The sequence below is a fragment of the Parasteatoda tepidariorum genome, chromosome 2 (assembly GCF_043381705.1).
Source record: "Parasteatoda tepidariorum isolate YZ-2023 chromosome 2, CAS_Ptep_4.0, whole genome shotgun sequence".
NCBI lineage: Eukaryota > Metazoa > Arthropoda > Arachnida > Araneae > Theridiidae > Parasteatoda > Parasteatoda tepidariorum.
The window spans coordinates 67,558,163-67,576,956 of record NC_092205.1 but is presented as its reverse complement, the minus strand read 5'-3'; the positions used below and the strand labels follow the sequence as shown (position 1 = coordinate 67,576,956).

Below are 18,794 nucleotides of genomic sequence, written 5' to 3'. Positions count from 1 at the left end.
CATACAATAAAAATAAAACAGGGGAAAAGTTCTATTCTTCATTGATTCACCAAGTATTTTTAAATTTTTTTATTTATTTAATATTTACAAAATAATTAATGAAATTATAACTTATTGAATAATTTCAAAATAATTAATAAAATTTCAATTTCTTAAATATTTTTAAAATAAATAATCATATTTAGTTAATTAATATTTTTCACATTTGCTAACAAAATTTCTTCTTAGTCTCAATTTGGAACTGCTGGTCTTTTTATTTATTAAAAGAAAAGAGTACTGGAACTATTGTTGCTGAAATCAAAACAGAAGAAAATTAAATAGCAACAAAAAATGAAAAAGATATGCAACTCATTAAAAATAATAATGTTTAAGTTACAAAAGTTTTGATTAAAATATTGATAAACTTGCTCACAAGCTTTCCCAGTTATGATAATAATCCCCCCCCCCCCCAGGNTAATAACCCCCCCCCCCCCGCAGGCATTGTTATGAAAAACAAAATCTTATCTTTCATAAAAAGTGAATTCAACAAAGATATTAAAAAGTGAGCAAGAATAATATGCAAATCACATTATAAAGCTATAGTACAGCAAAAATGCTCATCATAATGGTTAATGACATAACTGAAAGAATAACAATTGAAAACTCTAATGCAATATAAATTTTTAATTATAAATAATTTTTAATAAATAAACAAACGGATACCTTGGTAAGTCTGAAAGCGTGAGGAATTCGCATAAACATACAAAATCGTTTCAAAGACAGGTAACATAAATTTGACTTCGAATACTTTTTACTTCTGTGAATTGCAATATGAATTTATGCATATTTGAGTAAGAAGAAAATACTAAAATTTTCGAAAAATTAACTATGTGAACCTCGTATATTTGTTTCGATAGGTTTCTATGGTAACCAAAGATCTCTCTACACCTAAACTTTTTAACTTGAAATCTGAAAAAAATCCCATGAAAAATTAATTTATGGTCTAATAAAAATATTCCTCATATTTTCAAAACTATTGAAGAATTTTAAAATACGGATTACGTAGGACAAGAAAAATAAACTTTCCTTAATTTCATCAAATATTAATCGCGTTTAATCGATATCGATTACTAGATGACTATTTGGGTTTTCGTCCGCCAAAAATTTGCTAGCCGGTAAGTTTTCATAAATTTTAAAAAGGTGAAAAAATAAGAAAAAAAGTATAACATTCATTTCATTTGTTAAAATTTATTGAAGTGACTAAATTTTAGTATTTTGAAACGTGTAGTTTAAATCTTGTTTTGTGGATTGTAAGTTTTAAGGTAGGATGGGTGCCTTTAAATCTCTGCAGTTTTAAAAACATTTTAATTTTATTATATTTTAGGTACAATCTTCTCAACATTAATAAAAAATGGCAAATGTTTACCCTGTTAGTGACGGTGTAACCAAAGAAGTAATTCGCCCTGGACAAGGCAACGTTCCGCAGCGAGGAAGTACAATCACCGTTCATTGTACTGGTTGTTTAGCAAATCCTCTTAAAAAGTTCTGGAGGTTCGTATTACCTATAAATTATATTTGTGTTGTGTATGATTGTAATTAATTTAAACGCTATGTTTTACTTTAAAGAATGATCAAATTCAAAGAACTTCTGTTAGCAATGGAGAATGTATCAGTATTTTGGGGTGTTGAGTTATACACATTGTCTTTGGGTGACTTAGTATAATTTCTGTTTACCTCATTTCAGTGGTAAATATTGACTATCAAGATTTCGTTTTTAAAAGCGAAATTTTTAAAAAATTTTGAAATATGGGTAAGTGCAAGAAACAAAAAAAAAACTACAGAAAAGGGTATAATTGGTTGCAATCACCTGTCTGGGGAGATTTCGGTATCCTGATCTGTGGCAGAATAATCGCTATGTCTTGGAAAATTCAGGACAATGGCCCGCGAGAAACTTTAAAAAAAATCACAAAAAGGGACCAACTCGAAAGGTATAATTCATAGCCACCCCAGGCAAACATCTGCATGATTTTTTTTTTTTAAAAATTGCAAGTTTAAAATCTATTTGGCATCTTGGCGATTGTAGTTGGGGCGACAGATCACGATACAGAAATATCCCCACCTGTCTAACCTCCTATATTTTAATTTTCGGAAATTAAAAAATCCTTTGGTACCTTGGTATTTCTAGTTGTGGAGAAGAAAAACTAATTCATAAATATCCCTAAATTCTAGAACCTTTTACTCTAGCATAAAAAATTATTTGTGTTATAGGTAGATCTTTCGTCAATGAAAATGTAAAAAAAATAATTTAAGTGAATTACATATAAAGCTAAACTATAATTTTAGACTATGCATGCCATCAGGAATTATCTGGGCTTTCAAATGGACAATTTGTGACTTTTAGCAGTATTTCAATATTTTTCATTCAAATATTGAAGAGTTTACCATATTGCGATCTGTGGCAGAAAGCCTTGGCAACTTCTATGCGACAGCCTGTAAGAAATTAAAAAGAAAACTTCACAGAAAGGGGTCATCTTGAAGGGAACAACTCGTAGCCACCCCTTAGCAAACCTCTACATGTTTTTCTTCTTTTTTAAAAAAAATTTCCAGTTTAAAATCAATTTGGCACCTTGGCGATTGTTGGTATTGCAGATCCCGATATGGAAATATCCTGAAAATATTAATTTTCATTGTTTAATTTACTTAAAATGCTCATAAAAAGTAAAAAAATATAAATCAGACACATTTTGTTTTTAAATTATATTTCAAAAAATATATATATTTATAGTTACGATGTCATTACTATTCTTGTTATCAACACACATTTCTGAACTTTTTTAAATAATATACTATATAATTTAAGTGTTACAGACTACAGAGATAAATGCATACATATTCTAATATAGCAAAGCTATCTACTTGAATATGTATAATCAATATTCTTAAGATAATTTGCTTATTTTGTTCTATGTATCATATTGTATGTGTTCTCAACATTTGTGTAATTACTGTCCCAAGTACAAAAAATACCAATCAAACACTACAGATGGTTTTAGTTGAATAAAATATAACTTTCTGGTTACAAAGAACACTCTTCTCTAAAAAAGATTTAAGTTTAATTGCTGTGTATTTTCTTTTAGGGTCAATAAATTTAATTTTATCTTTAAAAAAATCTGTGGATGACTTTATTTATTTCATGTAATTACTCTCCCCCTCATTTTCTTTTAAGAAATTATGAGCAAGTTAAAAAATGTTTGTTTTGCACAAAATGTAATAACTTTTATAAAATATAGACAATTTAATTTGGTACTTTGGCTTCGAAGCAAACAAACGTTCCATACTTGCATTTTAGAGATGAGATGAGATAGTCTCAGCCCTTGCTCACAACAGGCTCATTTACTGAAAAAAGTTTTCAAGCTCAGATTCATGATAAAATTTTTAAAAACTTTTTTACTACTTTTAAACAAACATTTAGTATAGTTAGTAGGTATAAAAAATTTAAAATTTATTTATTAAGTGTGATAAAAAGGTTTTAATTGCTAATTTTCTTGTTTACGCATGTACCAATGGGCTATTAGTAGAACTGCAAAATATGGCCTGTTTCAGGCTTTAAGTAATCTTATCTATATTGGGCTTGAATTAAAATTCTTCTACCTGGAACCTCATCTCTAATGTTTTTTCAGTATTTTTTTCATTTGAATTGAATATGGTCACTCAATTTAACGGATTATTTAGGACTTAGATGTTATGAATCTCTTAGAAGATTGCTGCTACTTATTATAAGTTTTGCAATCACCCGAATTAAAAATTACACAAAATCCAATTTAATACTAAACTACTTTTTAAATCTCATCTTGTTCAATTTTGTATTCTTTTTGAATAACTTAACACCTTTGTTTCGTAATTTCATTTTGAAATAATGTATTAAAATTCATACAAGTTTTGTGCTTATGATATTAATTAATATGGCCCATAAGATCTAAGTTATTTACATTTTTCTTTATTTGTGCAGTACTAAAGATCCAGGCCAATCTCCATTTACTTTTCAAGTAGGATTGGGAAAGGTTATTAGAGGTAATTATATCATAAGTATTTAATGTTGTTCTAATCTAAATGCTAACTTCTATTTGTTGTACTTTGTAAACCAAACAATTCCAAAACATTAATAAAAAATAATTAATATTCTTTTAAAAATTGTAATGCAGTGAGAAAGATTTTTTTTTTTTTTTAAGAAATCTTCATGTATTTTAGTACGCAGCATAAATGATTGGAAATGTTTTAACTTCTAAAGTAAGCACTAAATATAATAATAATCTTAATAAATTCAGTATTGCCCTCACATCATTGTACCAAAGTATCCTTTTAAATCGGGGATTTCCAACTTAAATGAGGGCGGGGCCGCAATTAAAAACACCAGTCAAATGGCGGGCCACAACTTTATCAAAATTTTATATAGGACTCTTTTATGTTTGAAGGAACATTAAATATTGCTGTCAGATTTTTTCAAAGTTTTTAAAATTAAAAAACAAAATAACAAGCATTACAAATAATGCTTGTTACGTATCATTTTGAATCTTCTCTTAATCAGAAACTTAGTGACAAATTTTTTTTTTATTTAATTCTGTGATAAATTAACACCTTTTTCGACTTATTAGGAATTATAGCAACAACAAAAAAATTCTCAAGCAATTAATGAAATTTTTTTTTTCTGAATTTTTTTTTTTTTTTTTTTTTTCCTTTCTGCTTATGAGATATTCAATTCAAGGAATTTAGATAAAACATGATATTCATTCCCTCTTTTATGCGCTTTAAAATTTATGAATGTAAATAATTTTGTCCAAAATGAGTAGTTTTAAAAAGTTAAATCAGAGAATTTCTGATACGCACATGCTATTCACAAAATACAAAAAAAAAAAAAACACGATTATTTTTGTATTTGAATAAATATTTTCTTGGATGCAAAACCTGAGGGGGAAAAAATTTGCACCGTTGGTATGTTAAATTTCACGGAAACTAAAAAATTATGTTTTTTTTTTTTTAATCCTTATAGATTTTTTACGAAAATTGTCCGCAAAGAAATGAAAACTAATATATTTTAGTTCACGGGCAACAAAAATAGGTTTCGAGGGCCGGATGTGGCCCGCCAGTTGGAAATCCCTGTTTTAAATAATTTTGGTTAATGGTCATTCAGCCTATTGTCTACTTTAGACCATGTTTAAAGTTCAAACAAATTTAAATCAAAATACAGTGATTGCTGAACTTGTACGTTAACTATTCTTTCTAATTCATAGTTACTCTAACTTCTAGATAAAATGTGTTTGTTTCAGTTAAAACTAATTATTTCTAATTAATTTATTTTTACTGAAAACTAGTACTCATATTTACTTTTTGCATTTATTTGCCATATTTATAAATATACATATCAAAAAGTTGGAGGGGGGGAATTCATTAGTAAAGATAAGTATATGACTCAAAGTATTAAAATTTTTTGCTATAGATAGTTATCTTACTCTTTTTTACTGAGCAAGTTAAGATCATATATTATTTTTGCTGAATTCATTTTCCAATATCTTAACTTACAAACAGCACAGACCAATTTTTTTTTTATTATATTAATTAGATTTGGATTAATATTATGATGTTTTAAAATAGAAATATTACAGTGTTTGACTTTCCCATACTTTAAAATTTTAAATAAGTATATTAATGAATTTGAAAGAGCATAGTGGTGATGTGCTGAAATTGCTTTTTGTTTTAAAGTACCTAAAAATATACAGCATCATAATTTATAGATTAAATGATAACAAGTAATCTATTTTACTTCAATTCCAACAATATTTTTTTTATCATTATAAATATCATGAATGAAAGTTTTTATATCACAAATATAGCAATGTTGAAAGTAGTATTTTAATTCTAATGTAAATAAATATGCAAATTTTAGAATTTTTGGGCCAATAGGGGTGCTTTATATAAAATTTAACATTCACTATAAGTGAGGAACTATAGCGTGATAGACTTGAAGAATGGGGTGAATTTTAAACTGTTTAAGCAAATATATTTAGTTTAAAATTCTGCAATAATTTTGGATGTTAGCAATCAAACTTTTAATATTTTGTCCAAAAAAAATTCATTTAATTTTAAAGCAAAAAATTTCAAGGATGTTTATTATAAATTACAGGCTGGGATGAAGCATGCCTGACAATGCAGTATGGAGAGATTGCCAAGATATTGATTCGCTCTGATAAAGGATATGGAAGCCAAGGCTTTCCTGCCTGGGGTATTCATCCGAATGCTGATTTATTATTTGAAATTGAAATTCTCAGTATTCAATAAAATGACAAGAAATATTGTCATCTAGGTGTTAATTTCATTTCATCTTTTATCTGGATGGCACAGCTTCTTTTATTTTGTATATTTTTATTTTTCTGTGAAAAATAAAATTTGAAACTATTATGGTCAATATAGGAACTATTTATTCAAAACATAGTATAACATATACAATTCACAACAATCTTACTACTAAAATCAAAATATGCTAAAAAATTTATTAATATGAAGAAATCTCATACAGTATAACAATGGTATATATCGAAAACCTTCGAGTGCGGGTCTCATATTTTTTTTAATGCATAATCTTGGCTTAAGAAAATTGCCCTTGCATGTCAATTTTTAATTCCAAACCACATGAAACAATATTTCAAAACTTTAATTATGATTCGGGGGGGGGGAATTCCCAATTCTCCAGAGTTTAGTAATCAATTGCTCTAATGCTTAAATAACCTTTATGCTATATATATTTAATAAAACTTAAGATAAATGTTATAAAAGTTTTTATCAATACTCATGCCTTAAGGCAAGTATAACACTAGTTTACACTCGCTGGTTACATTAAAAAATATTCTTATTGAACAATAAATTTCAATGTTAGTGCTTGCCAGTTTCAAGAAGGAAAAAAAAAGATAGCAAATGATTTCTATACACTTTTCAATGACTAGTTAAGGTGAACTCGTAACTTTTTGCCTAAAAGGATTTGAAAATTAGTTGAACCTTGCATTTGAAAATTAGTGGAATTGTCTAACTTTAAGGTACAGAATTAAACTGTATAATATTTTTAAAGGAACTCAAAATATTTTAGATAATATGCTATAATAAGAAAAGTCAAAATGAGAGATACATACGTCCTTGACTGAAGGCAAGATGAACCATTAAATGGTTATAAAATCAGATAAAATGCTCCTTAATTTTATTCATATCAAGATTAAAATCTTAAAGAAATTAATAGATAATAGTTTTTTAAAACCAAAGTCATGATATAAGGTACTTACTGAGGTTATTTTTTAATAAATTTAGTTTTCAACAATTTAAAATTAGGATGTTAGTTGTTCTTGCTATAAATTGCAGATATACCAAACAAAACAATGGATATTTTACTTTTTAATCATTTTCCCTTTCTTATTCAATGTAGTTTTCTTTAAATTTTTCAACTTAACTAGGTATATTAAGGCTATAGGAATTATTGGCAGATGTTTATTTTTTAAAAATGTTCTTGCAATTATAAGATAAATCTACAGTATTTATCTTTAAAAATTTTCATGAAATGTGTTCCAAAAGTGAATTTTTCCCATTACATTAGGTCAAAAGAATAAATTTTCAATGTAAAAAGTTTAGGATTATAGTATCTCAATCAATAATTTGAATAATTATTTTATGTTGTGTCTAAAAAAAAAATATTATTTGTGGTAAAATAACAGAGTATGTGACAAAATTGTTGCTGCTTAACACTTAATCCTTTTTTTTTTTAAAAAAAGTCTAATACATACAATTATAGTTGTTAAAAAATTAACTAGGCTTGATACAAGCAGCTCCATAACAACAACAAAAATACTTAAAATATATGATAATTTCAATTCTATATATCAAAAATATTTGGAATTCACAAAAATTCTAAGGTGTCAACTGTATCTTCTGAGCACCACTTCCAGGACGGCAGGCATAAAATGTTGGATTCTTGTACTTTTTCTAGAATAAATTTCATATGTTTATATTACTTAAGGATAAATGCTCTAGTTCTCCACAAATTAAGCAGATTTAATATCACATTGCAAGTAAGAAAACTAATTTTAAATTATATATCAAAGGAAAATGTATCTTTATGAAAAATGACAGATATTCAAAAACCATCTCCGGGGGTGGTTGTATTCCTGGGGTATCCCGAAATTCCAGGTTTTTTGTATTATCCTTCCGGGTTTAAAAAATCAAGAGCATTGCATGGGATTTTTCTGAGAATATTGCGGAATTTCACATTTTTCAAGATCATTGGTTCTTGCACTTTCGGTAATCAAAAGCTTGTAATCCGATGAAATTTTCAAGGTGTTCCGCAATCTAAATTTTGAATCTCGCTAATTTCCGTTAACGAGATGCTCTATGCATGTAATTCTTCTGCCAATGGGTAGATATGATTCTTCTGATTTGATGGATTTTTGCCATTTTGAATATTTGGAACTGTGCTGCTAACATTACGATTTTTATTTCTGCGGTTTGAATATCAAACATCGATTTTCGTATTTACCTAATTGAAAAATTATAAGTTGTGATTCATATTCATGTGATTTAAAATTCCAGTTGCGCAATTCATATTCACATGAATTTAGAATCCAGTGTCACATCTCATATTCAGGCATTTTCAAAAGTCCAATAGCGCGATTCATATTTGCACTATTTTAAAATCCAATGTCGTGATTCTTATTCTTCAGTTTTAAAAATCTAACATCAAGATTCTTTGTTGGTAGGTAATTTAATTATAAATCTTATTTCAAAAAATTATGTAAAATACAAAACATGTATGGTATGTAAATTGATATAGATTTTTTGCAAAAAAATTTTCTGGGTTTTCCACTTTGTATTACAATTACCCCTGCATCTCTTAAAAACAATCCCCTCAGGTAACCAGATTTTAGATGTGTGGCATTTTTTCTTTATCGACTTAATATTAAATATACCAGGAGCAGGGTTTGATAAAACCATAGCTTTGAGAACTCAACCCAGACACATTTTTTTTTAAATACTTAAAATTTAAATAACTTTTTACTTTGAATATAATTTTTTTTAATTTTAGGAAATTTTTATTTTAAGTTAGAAATAAAATTTTCTTAAATCAAAATATTTTTAAAGGTTATTTCACAACATCAACATGTCTAAAAATAATAATTATACCATAGTAATTTTAACTCTAAAAGTGACACACTTTATTTAGTAATTTTATTTTCATAGTGGAGACACATAGTTTGTAGATTAGTTTTATTACTTGCATTTGTTTTAAAGAATGGCTTGATTAATTTAATAATGAACAATAAGTACAGTAGGGAACCGATTATCGGGACCATCGCTATTCCGGATAACTGATTTTTCCGGTTTTCTGAATCGCTACAAAAAGCCGTCTTTTTAGTGTTAAACCCAACTAAAAAAAAAAAAAATTTTTTTTTGGAAATGATCTTAAAAAGAAGAAAAAACGATGAAGTAATACGCTAATGATTATTTCCAAACTGATGGTAAGGTGAACATCTTTCAAAAAAAAAAGAAAAATCCTNAAAAAAAAAAAAAAAAAAAAAAAAAAAAAAAAAACAGAAAGATCCAAAAATCTAATGAGGAAAAAAATGGCGGGAAAATTTATCGAATTCCGTTCCGGTTTTTTGGTTTTCCGGATAACGGGTTCTGTACTGTATAAAAAAATGTGGGAATAGTATTAAATTTCATAAACTTTTATTGAAAGCATTCATCGGTCAATAAAAATAAATAGATATCTTTATAAATAGTTATTAGTATTCTTTAATTAGCATTTTACTGAAAAGCATTTTAGTTTTTTATAAATTACATCAAATCTATTTATTACTATATGTTACTTATATCCTCTTTAATGTGAGTTCTAACAGTTAAATTTTTGTGTTAATTCACTGACTTAAATTTCTCTTCATTCAAGACAGAGCCAGAATAGAAGAATCTATAATTGAATTTCTTATAATTTTTTTTTATTAGCAATATTTGAATCTATCATTTTGGTAGCTCTAATTTGAGATGCTCTTTTCAAGCCCTGAAATAAATTTGTACAGTAACTAGAAACATACTAATTCAATACCAGGGTGTGTAGCATTTTTAAAAAGTACTTATTTTCGTTTTTTAAAAGCCCTTAAAGGTGCTTTTTTCATTGGGTGTTTTTAAGAAGTGCTTAATTTTCACTTTTCCAAAATGATTTTTCCTTGACCATGTTGATTTTCATTATGAATTATGCAGAAAGACACTGTTCACATTGTTCTATTCAATGTTTTCACACTTAATTCAACCCCAATCTATTTCGGCGCATCGTCAGTCTGTAGCGTATGAAAACAGCATTTGATTTACACAATTCAAAAATTTTGACAGCTGTCAAATACAGTGCCAAAATTGTTTTTTTTTTTTTTTTTTGGACGACGGTTAAAACCAAATAAAACGGACTATTGTCAAAAACTTTCGAACCCTGCCTAATTATGATATTTTTATAAAGTGCTTAAAAATATTATTTGAGTGCTTGAAAAGTGCTTATTCTTTGTTGAATAATTTAGCTACGCACCCTGAATACTAATAGCCAATTTTATTTATATACATTAAATCAATTTGTAATATTTTATTTCAGTAGAAACACTTTAAATTTTTAAAATCCACTTTTGAATTACCTTAATATGTTCCATTGTATTTGTTACGGCATCAGTTTTCAATAAAGTTACTGTGCAACCCCCAAATCCTCCACCAGTCATCCTTGAACCATACACACCCTCTACCTCTAAAGCAGCACTCACAACTAAATCCAACTCAGAACAGGAAACTTCATAATTATCCCTAAAAATAAATTTTACATAATATTATTTGAATAATAAAATTCTACGCAGACTCTAATGGATTTTAGGTCTAAAACTTGTATAAGGTATTGAGATTACTAGTTTTTGGAATGAAACTAGTATAAGCCTTTACTCTCCATTGGCGTCTTCTATAAAACCTGAATTTTACAATAGATTATTTTGGTTATTGATAATGACTTTTATTGATTACATCAGTAAAATAAAATATTAAGTTGGAATGCCCGAACTTCATTTATACTTAGTTTACCTCAAGTTTCAGAAAATTTGTACATATTGAAATGAAAATATATAATCCTAATGTCTTTGTTTACAATTATTAGAATAAAAATTTCTTTTGACTTGTTGTACTTTAACTCCTTTTTGAGGTCAAGAATAATTTATTGCTTTAAACAATATTTTATTAACTTAAAAAGAATGTTTGTACCTTAGTGAGGCATGACTTAGGTTCATAAGATTGCCAAATTCTTTATAGTTTCCTCTGCTCAAAGCATCTGCAGCTTCAGTAGTTCTGCCTATTTCTCCAATAACATGCAAAGCTCTTTTATACACTTCGTTGTCTAAATCTTTTCTGTGCTCTATAAAAATAAGAGGAAATTTAAAAATAAAAAAACTCATTCATAATAATACAACATTCTTACTAGTATTTCTTATATAGATATGAATTTTTTATAATAATAAAACTACAAAGCTATTAATAAAACTACTGAGAAACAATTGAATGTTTGTAAGTATCACCAAACATCACAGGATGCTGCAAGATAGTGAAATAAATTAATAAAATGTTTTTGAAAAGCAAATTGGAGAATATTAAAACTTTTTCACAAATAAAAATTTTTTTTTCAGAAAAAAATTGTTTTTACATTTATACCAATTTTATCCAGTGGATTATTAATACATAAATATTTTCATCAACCTGGCAGTTTATTTTCTAATTCTCATTTCCATACTTGCTTTATTAACTGTTTTCCAACTGCATTTTCCCTAGTATATAAAATTATGTTATTAGATTTTTTTTTTAATAACGAAATCAGAAAGTAACATTTTTTTTTTTAATATTTATAAAGTAACATTTTTTTAATATTGATAAAGTAACATTTTTTTTGATTAGTAATTGAACTTAATGCTTCATTTTAAAAACTTTTTATGAAATAATTAAACAAATTAAGAGAGCATGAAAGCATATATAGTACTTTTTTTTAAATGTATAAATTTTTTTATTTCTCAGAAATATATTTTTTATAATTGATGATAAAAAATAGTAAATTGAGTTAATTGTAAATTGATGTAAAAAGATTATATTTTATCTATCATTACCGAGTTTACAATCAAGTTAGATCTTAATTTATGTATGAATACTTGCTCAACAATCTCCAAGTATGACATGTAGAATGTTACTAACTATGAAATAAAAAGCAAAAATCACTTGTAGGCATGTCATGTAATGAGCTGATCAAAGTGCCCTGGATAGCAAAAAGGTACCATTCTGCTATTGATGGCATGTATTCTTAACAATTTAAAAAAATACTTTTATTTTTTAAGAGCATAAAGAACCTGGAATCACAAATTTATAAAGGAAATGAATAACCAATGTTGTTTTGAGTTGTTTATTTCACAAAATCATATATCATATAATTTTGGTTTAATTTTAATATTTTTTATTGTTTGTAACAATTTAAATATATTTATAAATTATTTGAATATATTTGTACAAACTGATATATATTAGTACAAACTGATATATATTAGTACAAACTGATATATATTAGTACAAGTTCATACTCTTTTTCTTACTTTTTTTCTTTTAAAATTCTTACTATTTTTTAATATTAACTTTAACACAGAATGAAAATATAGTTCTTATTCAAACTAAAGTTTGTTTCATCTCAATGTTAAACTTACTCTCTAATTCATCAAGAGAAACATCTCTGAGACTAGATTTTCCAATAATTCGAGAAGCAGTTTCACACTGTAGTTTTCTGTTTGAATATTGGCTTTCTGCTAACTTATGTCTAACATTAGTATTAGTAATTAGAATGGTAACTTGTGGATCATTTAGTTCAATCAGTTGATAATCTAGTGATCTGAAATGCATCATTTTAACTTGATTAAATGTTAAGACAAAAAATAATACATGGATAACAAAATAGTTCATAATAATTATACCTGCAATCCAATAGAAGAACATGGTCCTTTTTACCCATAAATGAAATAAACTGATCCATTATACCACATGGCATTCCAGAATAATCATGTTCTGCTTTCTGACAGGCTAGAACTTTATCAATCATTCTGTAAGTAAATTTAAACTGGAAATTATAAGTGCAAATTGAATAAGATAAAATTAAGATTTGAAACTTATTTATATCATTGTTCTCCCTAAGCATATTTAGGACGGCAGCCTAACCTGCCTGCTCTTTGAGCTCTATAAATATGACCTCTTTGAAAATTGTTGGGGATCAAAATCAGCTATTGTATAATATTGCACAATTTGATAAATTTTTAAGATGAGTGCCCTTTCAAAATTCAAAGTGCCCTTTTCTGTCAGAAAGCACACTGCTATTTTTTTCCTAGGGAGAATTCTGCTTATATAATGAATAAATAGAATGAATTAACTAGGCAATGATCATTTATTCAGAATATACCTTTTGAAAATTTAACAAAAATAACTAATCACTGCAATATTTATAGAATTTAAAAATATACAGATTAGTTTACACGTATGTAGAAATTATAATTTGCAATTGGGAATATTTTTTAAATAAATTTTTCTGTAACTTATTCATTTCATTAGCACAAAATAAAATGTATGTTTAAGTAAAAATTAATATAATATGTGTTATTCTCTTTATCATTTGAAACATAAATTCATATTATTTCCATTACATTAGTAAGATTAATAAGTTTATTAATTAAACTTGGTCTAAGTTCTAAAAAAAAACAATACCACATAATATAATACATGTGTCTTAAGTGTTTTTAATTTCTTTTGAGCATGTTAAGTAAAAAAAAGGACCCACTAATAAAAAAAAATTTTTTTCAAAATACAAGATTTATAAAAATATTATATCATACTCGATTAATAGATTATCTTCAAATAATGTCTCTAGGAAACAATATGTAGCAACTTCTAATGCTGCAGAACTTGAAAGTCCACCGCCAACTGGTACATTAGTAGATACAAGTGCATCAAAACCTGTTACTTTTCCTATGAATGAAATCAAATTTAACTAAATATGACAAATAAAATTAATAGTAATAATTTAATTATATGAACTCTTAATATCTTAAAAAAATAAAGTACTTAAATAATTTTATATTCATAAGAAAAATTTTTAACTCAAATTTGGTAACTGTTCATTTACACCAACATAGATTTACAATCATATGTTTTACTGTTTAATAATTGCATCCAATTTAAATTTTTTAATTGGGCTAAAATATTTTACGTTTAGAGAAAAGAATTTGTCAAAAAAATCAACTTTTTTTCCAAAAATATGTTTAAAATTCATTGGCATAGCATTGCAGGAGTGTCAAGCGTAGTAAGTCTAAAAGATTGGGAAAGAATTGCAGGTAAGAATTAGAGTCAAAATGTTTACAATGGGTATGACTACCAGAAATTCCAATCACCTGTCAGCCTATTAATATTTATATAAATCATATTTCTTTGACAAAAAAATTTTTATTACACATCTGAATAACTAAACTAATTTTTTTCAATTATAATTTTTTAAATCTGTATTAAACTTTCATTATTCTATGCATTTGACAATATAATAAAACAATATTAGCTTTAAATAGATTTTCCATATTCCATAAACACATTAGTTTTAATCAGTGATGGCATTCAAATCATTTAAAGACCAGTGAGTTTAAAAAAATTCAGGATTTTATTGGAAAATCTGAAAATTAGTGATAGCATTTTAAAAAAATTTGATGAATCTATCAGTTAAAGGTAATGTCAGAAAATATTTATAGTACATTTATTTTAATATTAAAATAATTTCTTTAAAATACTTATCTGTTTTTAAATATTTCCATTATAAAAACCTGTAAGCACATGCAGATTCGAGGATATTGTTCAGAGAAGGCAGGCTTTTCCAAATTATAACATTAAATTTCAGTTAAATAAATTCTTATGCAATTTTAAATCATCGAAAGTAAGGTATTCTAAGAGTTAATAATTGTTTCAAGAAATTTAATTAATTTATAAAAATAATTTAATACCATAATAATTAGCTATAACTCCTTTGATATAATTAGCCCATGCAGGTTTTCCAGGCTTCAACTTTGTATTATTTCCATCTAACGAAATATCAAATTCTGTTTCTCTCGGCTCGTCAACAAAAGGACAAGCTGTAACCAAGTGACACTTATTGGACCCATTTTTTCTGCCAACAACTACAGTTACCAAAGGAAGTGCCTGGAAATTAAAGGAATCATTAAAAAAAATTATAAATTCAGTTTTTATCATCATTTAACTTAATAATGTAAGTCTCTAAGGAGAAAAACATTAGATGTAGACAAGTACTACAAACACTTACCTAAGATCTTTAAATATTTCATTAATTCTTTAAATGGCTTAAGAATACAATTCTTTTCTGGTCAAATTGGTACTATTTGAGCGTTAATTCAAAATCAAAAAATTGTGCTTAACTTTTTCAGGGTGCTTAGCATTTTTAAAAAGTACTTAAAGGTGCTTATTTTCCTTTGTGTTAGCAAAAAATGCTTAATTTTATTTTCATAACGACATTTTTCTCTTTACCATGGCGATTGTTACCAAGAATTATGCAAATAGTGTGGTTTTCACAATGGGGTCATTCAATCATAATCCTCGTTTCTGGGTGCCAATGTTCATATCGTACGGAAGCCCCAAACTTTGTTGGATAAACTACTCACTTGTTTGCAACCTTGTACATTGAGAGGAATTTTTGCATTCATACAGATACTTGATTTCAGGCTTCAATCATCAAACTGAAAATCCCTCACATTTTTGCTGCTAATGGGAACCAACTAAATAATTCTCCCTAATAGCAAAATAAAACTTTGTTTTATTTTATTTTGAAAATTTTTTCACTGATGAAGCACAATTGTTTACGTCACATGGGGTCTGTTCAAGCCAAATTTACTACCGTTTAGTGGTATCTTCACAAATTCAACTTTAGGGAAAACGGTAGTTTCACAAAATACTTTTTCTTAAAATTTTATTTGTGTATCCCTTAAGAAACGATAAATCCATATTTTTGTGTTAATTTTTTAATATAATTTTTAATTTCTCACAAATAATGTCTAAATTTTCACAATAGGTACCTCTCAGAAAAACCAAGACAGACCCCTGGTCACAGGAAAGTCCATGGTGTTCTTGCACTGCTCTATTATTAAATCAGTACAACAATCCTTAAATTTGACTTGGAGATCATTTACGAATTACATTTTCCTGTCTAGAGCAGTCAATAATCATTGAACTTCATCACTTCTAAATGTTGGTCTTCCTTTAATTCATTTGATTTAATAAAGATAAAAATTGGTTATGAGTTTATAATCATGAAAGATTGTACCTACTGAATGATTTTAATTTTTTAATTGTAGTCTTATTTTACCGGATTTGCTATTAAAATTTTCAATACTGAGTTTTTTTATGAAAAAAAAATACAATTTTTACGAGGAAGATTTCAAAAAGTATGCATTGATGAGGCCCTTCACTTATTTAATATTTAACAAATGCAGTAAGAAATTTTATGTGATTCAGATTTGTCGTCTCAATAAAATTTATTCACCACTTGAATATTTAATTTAAAAAATTTAAAATTAACGCTTCAATAATCTCAGATTTGTTAAACATAATAAATATATGGACCGTATAATAGTTTTCTTCTGATAAAAATGTTTAGCTGCAGTACTCACTGTATTTTCATATCAAAATTATCAAAACTATTTTTTAATCATTTGATTAGAAAAGTACTGAACCAAATTACAGATCTTAATTAAACATTTAATAGGAGTTATTAACCAATTTACATTTGTAATATTATTTAGATTTTCTTTAATCACTTAGTTATTTACACTACTTTATCAATGCAGTATGATCAAAAATATTTCTTAAAAATGCTTTTGTTTAGTATACATTTATAAATAATTTTTACTTAAATCTAATAAATATATCCAATAACATTTTTTAATTAAAAAATAAAAGGAATAGAAAACACCACTTCCCATTGAATATAGAATATTTTTATGGTGGCTAATAAAATCAATCAGAATTCTTTGCTTCAAACAATTTATTTTATCATGATTATGTAAAGAACTTTTAATAATAGGAAGGAAAAAAATATTGGTGTGTGAGTTTTTTTAAAAATATTATTTAAGTGCTTACGCTCTGTTGGAAAAGTTGGCTATGCACCTTGATTATTTTTTTTTAAAACTTATTTCTTCCTTTTGCTATATCTGATCTGTTCTCAGCACTTCATAGAATCTGTTCATTTTAGCTAATTTCCTATTTATCTGCCCATGTAAAAAAATATCTATTTCTTTACGTTAAATTTTATATTAAAAAAAAAATTATGACAACATAGATTTATTTATTTTTCTTGTTAAACTGGAAGAATTATTTTCTAGTGAGAGGGATATGTTATTTTTAGCTAGCATATTTTTAAAAATTATCAATCCTGGAGACCATAAAAATTTGCCAAACTATTGATGATGTCTGACAGTAATTACTATGGCAAAATATAATAAAGTATATAATGTAGGCACAGTAAATTTTTTACAGCTTTCTGAAGTAAGTAAGAATCTTTTTTAATGACATTAAGAAAAATTCCATTCTTACGTTAATGAAAAAATAAGAAAATCTCAAAAATTCATTTATAAAAGAATTCTTGTTTGACACAATTTATTAAAATTCTTTCAAAATAACTTTAGAAGTCTGAAAGCAAAAACATTTTTAAATAAGGTTCTTTCGTTGAAGTGCACATATTTTTTTGCTATTAGTTTGTTTCCTAAAGCCGTAAAAAATCATCAAAAGCAATTTCAATGAATAGAACTAATTGTATTCTTCATAGAGACTATTGGCAAAATAAATAAAATCCTGTACATCCTTACAACTGAAAAACTATATCTAAATATTAAAATAGTTATGAGCAATCAGCAAATATATATTCAAGGGTAATATAGATTGAAAAAGCCCATGTTCACAAAATCTAACTGTATTTCATACATTAATTCTTTTTTTAAAAAATTGCTGTCCTCGAAGCTCTTTAATATAATTCAAATTTGCATTTTTTTTGATAAGTAGAAATTTTTGTAACTAATATTATAGTAGAAATAGATATTGCGATAGAAAATCTCTTATAAAAATTATTCACCATAGGAAGCACAAAGCCATCATTATAATCAGTATGTTCGCCTATTAAATTTACCCTACCAGGTGCACAACCACATGATGTAGGCTGTGTTTTAAAATGATTGAAGAATAATTCGGATGCTTCTTTAATCAAATCTTCAGTTCCAATACTTGTCATTTTTGCTTAAAAATATGAAGAAATATAATATAGAGGATGCAATTTTTTTCTCTTTCGATCCAATATCTCTTTTAAAAAAATTAATGGAAAAGGTAACAATTATTTTGTGCTAAAAAAAACTCAAAGAGCCGTTTAAGAATATCTATGTTGGATCTCTGACGATTAAATTACTGATAAAAAGTGATAAAATTCAAAGTACAGAAAATAGAAAAAAATTTGCTTACATCTCAAAGAAAACTTCGTCTGCTATTTTTCTTCTAAGTTGAGTTGTTCGATACTTATATTCAAACAGCTAATTAGAGTAATGACGCATAGTTGATTATTTCAATCTTTAATTTCATTAAATAAAATCGCACAAAAGCTTTTAATAACCATAAAATTGTTTTTAACTTCTTAAAGGAAAATTTAAATT

At 26.4% G+C, this 18,794-nt stretch overlaps 3 protein-coding genes across 5 annotated transcripts in view; 1 reads left to right on the top strand and 2 right to left on the bottom strand.

Annotated features, from left to right (window-relative positions):
- Nucleotides 1–1,034, bottom strand: part of LOC107440055 (nephrocystin-1) — a 36,789-nt gene extending 35,755 nt beyond the window's left edge. The window contains exon 1 of the mRNA XM_071177689.1: nt 703–1,034. The gene's annotated coding sequence lies outside the window, so the exon portion shown is untranslated. The remainder of the gene's footprint in view (nt 1–702) is intronic.
- On the top strand, nt 1,033–6,439 carry LOC107452729 (uncharacterized). 3 transcript variants are annotated; one of them, XM_016069300.3, is made up of 4 exons: nt 1,033–1,154; nt 1,364–1,530; nt 3,989–4,050; nt 6,158–6,439. In XM_016069300.3, the coding sequence occupies exons 2-4, from the start codon at nt 1,391–1,393 to the stop codon at nt 6,310–6,312; spliced, it is 357 nt and encodes a 118-aa protein (XP_015924786.1). In that variant the 5' UTR covers nt 1,033–1,154; nt 1,364–1,390; the 3' UTR covers nt 6,313–6,439. The 3 variants fall into 3 exon arrangements, with proteins under 3 accessions (XP_015924786.1, XP_071033791.1, XP_015924787.1); XM_071177690.1 differs by having other exon boundaries at nt 1,150–1,289; XM_016069301.3 differs by having other exon boundaries at nt 1,151–1,199.
- LOC107452728 (galactokinase) lies at nt 6,430–18,620 on the bottom strand. The gene is made up of 8 exons (XM_016069298.3): nt 18,227–18,620; nt 15,093–15,288; nt 13,941–14,073; nt 13,032–13,157; nt 12,768–12,949; nt 11,293–11,443; nt 10,686–10,848; nt 6,430–7,998 (listed from the first exon to the last, which is right to left on the bottom strand). Exons 1-8 carry the CDS (start codon nt 18,380–18,382, stop codon nt 7,924–7,926), a joined length of 1,182 nt encoding a protein of 393 aa, XP_015924784.2. The 5' UTR covers nt 18,383–18,620; the 3' UTR covers nt 6,430–7,923.
- Nucleotides 18,621–18,794: the final 174 nt, after the last annotated feature.

Excerpts from the sequence above, each read along its gene's own strand:
- LOC107452729 (XM_016069300.3), top strand. The coding sequence starts at position 1,391 with ATGGCAAATGTTTACCCTGTTAGTGACGGTGTAACCAAAGAAGTAATT. Across the intron at positions 1,531-3,988 it reads CCTCTTAAAAAGTTCTGGAG|TACTAAAGATCCAGGCCAAT; the intron begins GTTCGTATTACC and ends TTATTTGTGCAG. Across the intron at positions 4,051-6,157 it reads ATTGGGAAAGGTTATTAGAG|GCTGGGATGAAGCATGCCTG; the intron begins GTAATTATATCA and ends TATAAATTACAG.
- LOC107452728 (XM_016069298.3), bottom strand. The coding sequence starts at position 18,382 with ATGACAAGTATTGGAACTGAAGATTTGATTAAAGAAGCATCCGAATTA. Across the intron at positions 14,074-15,092 it reads AGTTATAGCTAATTATTATG|GAAAAGTAACAGGTTTTGAT; the intron begins GTATTAAATTAT and ends TTTCATTCATAG. Across the intron at positions 13,158-13,940 it reads GAAGATAATCTATTAATCGA|AATGATTGATAAAGTTCTAG; the intron begins GTATGATATAAT and ends ATTTACTTACAG.